Source organism: Penaeus chinensis, chromosome 35 (genome assembly GCF_019202785.1).
Source record: "Penaeus chinensis breed Huanghai No. 1 chromosome 35, ASM1920278v2, whole genome shotgun sequence".
NCBI lineage: Eukaryota > Metazoa > Arthropoda > Malacostraca > Decapoda > Penaeidae > Penaeus > Penaeus chinensis.
In genome coordinates, this window is record NC_061853.1 from 9,563,914 (window position 1) to 9,568,404 (window position 4,491).

Genomic DNA, 4,491 nt, shown 5'->3' on the forward strand with positions numbered 1-4,491 from the left:
GATAATATGTGATACCAGTAACATTTCTAAAAATATTACTTACATAAGCAGACCAACCAACCACACTACATCCATTTCTTCCTATGCCATGTCCACTGGTTGCTCTTGCATTGCTGTGGGCAATTCCCATGATGAACACTTCCACTGATGCCAATCATAATATCCACATAGAAGCTGCAATTCCCTCAAAGAGGTTTAACAACACTTTTCAATAAAGAGTGGCTTCCTGAGTTTGAAGTTTCCACAAAAACAAGCTTTCTATCCAATAAAAAAAAAAAAAAATTATAAAAGGAATTTGTAAAGGGTAGCAAATCAATTATGCAAATTCATTATCAAAGAAGTTACATATATTGAACTTCTACTCTTGAAAAAAGCTTATGACCTTTAGCTTCTTACAGGAATAAACAAGATTTACTTAAGAGCAGGTCACAAATACTATTGGCAGCTGAAAACGGCCTTGCCTCTCCAAGACCTTATCAAAGCAGGCAACCAATTTTTCAGAGAATGCTTAAACTATACGGAATTTATTGAATAGCCACATTATCTTAACCAAGGAAAATAAAACCCTATATGATGACCTCCTTTATTAAACCAGTCTTGCACCTCTTCAGAGTGTACAAGATATTTAATACATGGTCCTTTTTTTTATATTTTCCCTCAAATGAGAAAAAATTTAACCCTTCAGCTTCTTCTTGGGGCGGATATCAGCATTGTGTCCACACTTCTTCTTGCGGCAATTGGAGGCCCTATAAAATAATAAATGTTCTGAGATGCATGTATCTACAAAATATACTTTTTAACAGTGATAATAAAAATAATGAACTAAATTCTTATACCAACATACCTAGGGTGAAGACGAGCATAGCACTTGCGGCAAATCATTTTGTTGCAGTTATACTTTTCAGCCAAAAGCTTGAGGGAAGGCTCAATTACACCACCTCGCAGACGTAGAACCAAGTGGAGAGTAGATTCTGAAAGGGACCTAGCATGTTAAACTCGCATACATCAGTACTTATCAGTACTTTTCATCAAGATCTATAAAATAATTTTTCGTTCATAATACTGACATTACATTGTAATCTTTTAACCCCATCCCGACGGGTCACATGTACAGATCATAACATACCGCTTGGTCTGCGGGGTAAAGCTGTACACACAGTGACGCACCAGAGCACATGGAGCGGGAAGTTCCACTATATGTAGCAGACTTCCGCGCCCAGCGTCAGGACATTGCCAGAAATCACTAGAGTTTATGACACTCGTAGATTTCCGATACCCGTCGGCTTTGGGTTAAAGGGGTGTATACATCTTACCTTTCTGAATGTTGTAATCAGAGAGAGTGCGACCATCCTCAAGCTGTTTACCAGCGAAGATCAGACGTTGCTGATCCGGAGGGATGCCTGTAAAGTTTAACACATTTGAATAAGAACATCCAAAGAACTTGTTTTGCACAAAATGTTTTGCTATGTTTAATTTTTAATTTTTAGTTTCATAAACAAAAATTGTAGAGAATTTCCATAGTAGCACTAGCACAGACCTAGTGATACCTCAAACAAATCTCTCTACTCTAGCAAGTTTTTATGAAGCAAACACAAAATGCATTTTGTATTGCTGCGAATCCTTGCTAAATCTTTAAGAAATTTCTCCTCAGTGTCACAAGGACAAAAACAATAGTACCATATAACAAATGGGCAGTCCATGGTATACCTAATAAACCATGGACATGGTTTTAAATAAATTTTTCATAATATTAAGTAAATTTCCTCACAATATTTTGATCATACTTTGGTTATGCATTTTATTACTAGTACTCTTTTAAACAGTAATTGACAAGCATGAAGCATGTAATAAAAAGGGACACAGGCTAGTAAAACTGCCCTATTCAGGATGAAACTTGTACAAGAGCAAGCAGGTAGTTGGTCTCACTTGCTCACTCAGTAATGCCTCACAGACGAGTCACTGTATATAATGAACTAATGCAGTATTATTTTTTGAAGTGATGGAATGTAAACATTGGAACCCTTTCCACTATCAATACATTCTTGAATAAGAACAAAGTATAAAAAATTTAAAAATAACCAGACTGACATGATCAAAGTATTACTACATGTACAAATATCAGCTCCACATTATAGAACCAATTCCAATTTTTATAAGAAAGTATTGAAGCAGTAGCAACAGGAAAGGAGAAATTATTGCTAGCCATACAAGCCACTAATACCTGAAAGCTTCAGCATCTTGAATGCTCCAAACAAATGAAAGTTTCCAAGCAAAATATACAAATTCCTGCCATAAAATTTAATATCAGACTTTCACTTACCCTCCTTATCTTGGATCTTGGCCTTCACATTCTCGATAGTATCCGAGGGCTCGACCTCAAGGGTGATGGTCTTGCCCGTGAGGGTCTTCACGAAGATCTGCATCTGTTAGTAGAACAACTATATTACAGAGGGATCTTTAAGCATGTGTATGTGTATTCTTAAAATGGTCATCCGATATCCTTTCCTATTCTATAATAAACCTTTCTTTTTCTTTTACACTATTTTTGTATGCAGATATAGCCCACACAAGGTTACATGATGGACAATTTAATCTTGCCTAAAAGGACATTACATTACAATTTTTAATATAGAAATCTCAAATTTACTATAAGTAGAAATCTAAAATTGCACAAAACATCACTGCCCCACATGATCAAAATGGGTTTGGAGAATTGCAAGACTTTATAAGCCTTTCTTCTTGTTTGCAAAGGTTATTTTCGCATTTCTCTTGCGGATTAGTTTCCTATGCTTTAGTAGTCCTGGACTTGAAAGGAAGTTTTCCACTAAACATACTGCCGATCTTTCTAAAACAAGATCACATCAACTTGTTCTTGCTACGGGTTAATATTGCCGAGAGCAACACAGAGGGAAATGCATACTGCCATCATGTAGAGCACAAGCAATTACCACGGAATTACAAAAATATTCACTGCATGTCACTGCTCAGACCACAACACCTTCACATAGCCAGAGATCTTAATGTTTCATTTTCTTTAATTTGATATGAAATGCTATATAAAAAGGGTTTGTCCCTCTGCCTAGGGAATAAATAGATGGTAGGAAAGGTTAGGTTTGGGATTTTGGGTTCGCATGATAGCCTGGTTTTGGGACTTTCTATTGGGTACATCGCTCTCGGTAACGAATACCATAAAACCCATACAGTAACAGTACTTGTTACCAAGAGTGAAGAATCCTCCAGAGATGAAGACCTAAAACAAAATTATCATGCAAACCCAAAATCCAAACCTAACCTTTCCTACCTTCTAGACAGAGGGACAAGCCCCCACCCCCCTGTAACTCCCTCGATTAGCACTTCATGTCCACTTACACAAATTAAAAACTGGCTGTGCGAGGGTGTTTAGGACACTCGGTGACATGTTGCCGATAGTTTCATTTCATAGTAAATAGGAGGCCAGAGTAATTATTTCCATGTTGTTAATTAATCTTTTCTGTGCACAACTCTGAGTAATATTAACATTCACCATTAAATGGTGAATGTTTCATTTAGGGCTGCTAACATTAGGATAATGAAGGTCTCTTAACCCCTTCCTGACGGATCACGTCTCAGGACATCATAAACTGCTCAAAATGTGGCGTGCAGCTGTATACCGTTGTGGCATGCCAAAGCACTCCAAGGCGGTGATTCGGCTTGATGTACCAAACTCTCGCGCTCAAAATTGGAGCGTTACCATCGATCGCCAGAGGGTAGTTTTTTTTAGTTTCCTACACCCGTCACCAAGGGGTTAAGATTTCTAATGCAGCCTCGTTGTCCTACCAGTCCTGACAAGCAGTCTATCTTTGCAAACCTATGAAGAGTTTTGAACACAGCATTTTGAAAGATACTCGCATGTCAATCCAATTAAGACTTAAAAAGACGACTTTAAAATGTTCGAGACAACTTCACTGACATATGCGGTGAAGAAATAAAACTTGCCAATCAGCAGTTTTAGTCATCATTATCTAATAACTAAACAGGCCATAACGACTGTAGGTCTATAATACGAGTCATTTGGCCGAAAGCCATCTTTCGATACAACTCTGCCAACATATGCCAGAAAACAACGTTCTCGTTCCAAAAATTCATAACATAACAAAATTACTTAACAAATGGGAAGTTATACAACCGTCTTAAGGATATTAAGAGAAACCACCCCGGTCAATAAAATGAAAGGCCTAACCGACAAGCAATGGGAGAGGGGTTTTAACGTTCATCATAATATTCACATTCCCTTCGTGAACTTTCGTTTTATATTAATCTCGTTTTGATTCTGTTCCTGACAATCCCGACACTCCACACCATACGTTTTATTCGTCTTGTTTTGATTCCGTCCCTGGCAATGCCGACACTCCACACCGTCCGTCACTTTTTCTATCCACAAACATCGGAACAACCACAAATTGCCTTGTACTCAACTGTATTTCCTTGTTCTACCAGTTATCACAAAATCTT

General features: G+C 37.6%; 1 protein-coding gene across 1 annotated transcript in view; it reads right to left on the bottom strand.

The window, feature by feature from the left end:
* Window positions 1–571: 571 nt before the first annotated feature.
* The window catches only part of LOC125044444 (ubiquitin), a 4,055-nt gene continuing 135 nt past the window's right edge, over window positions 572–4,491 (bottom strand). Inside the window, exons 2-5 of the mRNA XM_047641121.1 lie at window positions 2,321–2,423; window positions 1,314–1,400; window positions 845–971; window positions 572–746 (exon numbers count right to left, since the gene is read on the bottom strand). Of these exons, the coding sequence (XP_047497077.1) occupies window positions 674–746; window positions 845–971; window positions 1,314–1,400; window positions 2,321–2,423 (390 nt within the window). The 3' untranslated portion in view covers window positions 572–673. The remainder of the gene's footprint in view (window positions 747–844; window positions 972–1,313; window positions 1,401–2,320; window positions 2,424–4,491) is intronic.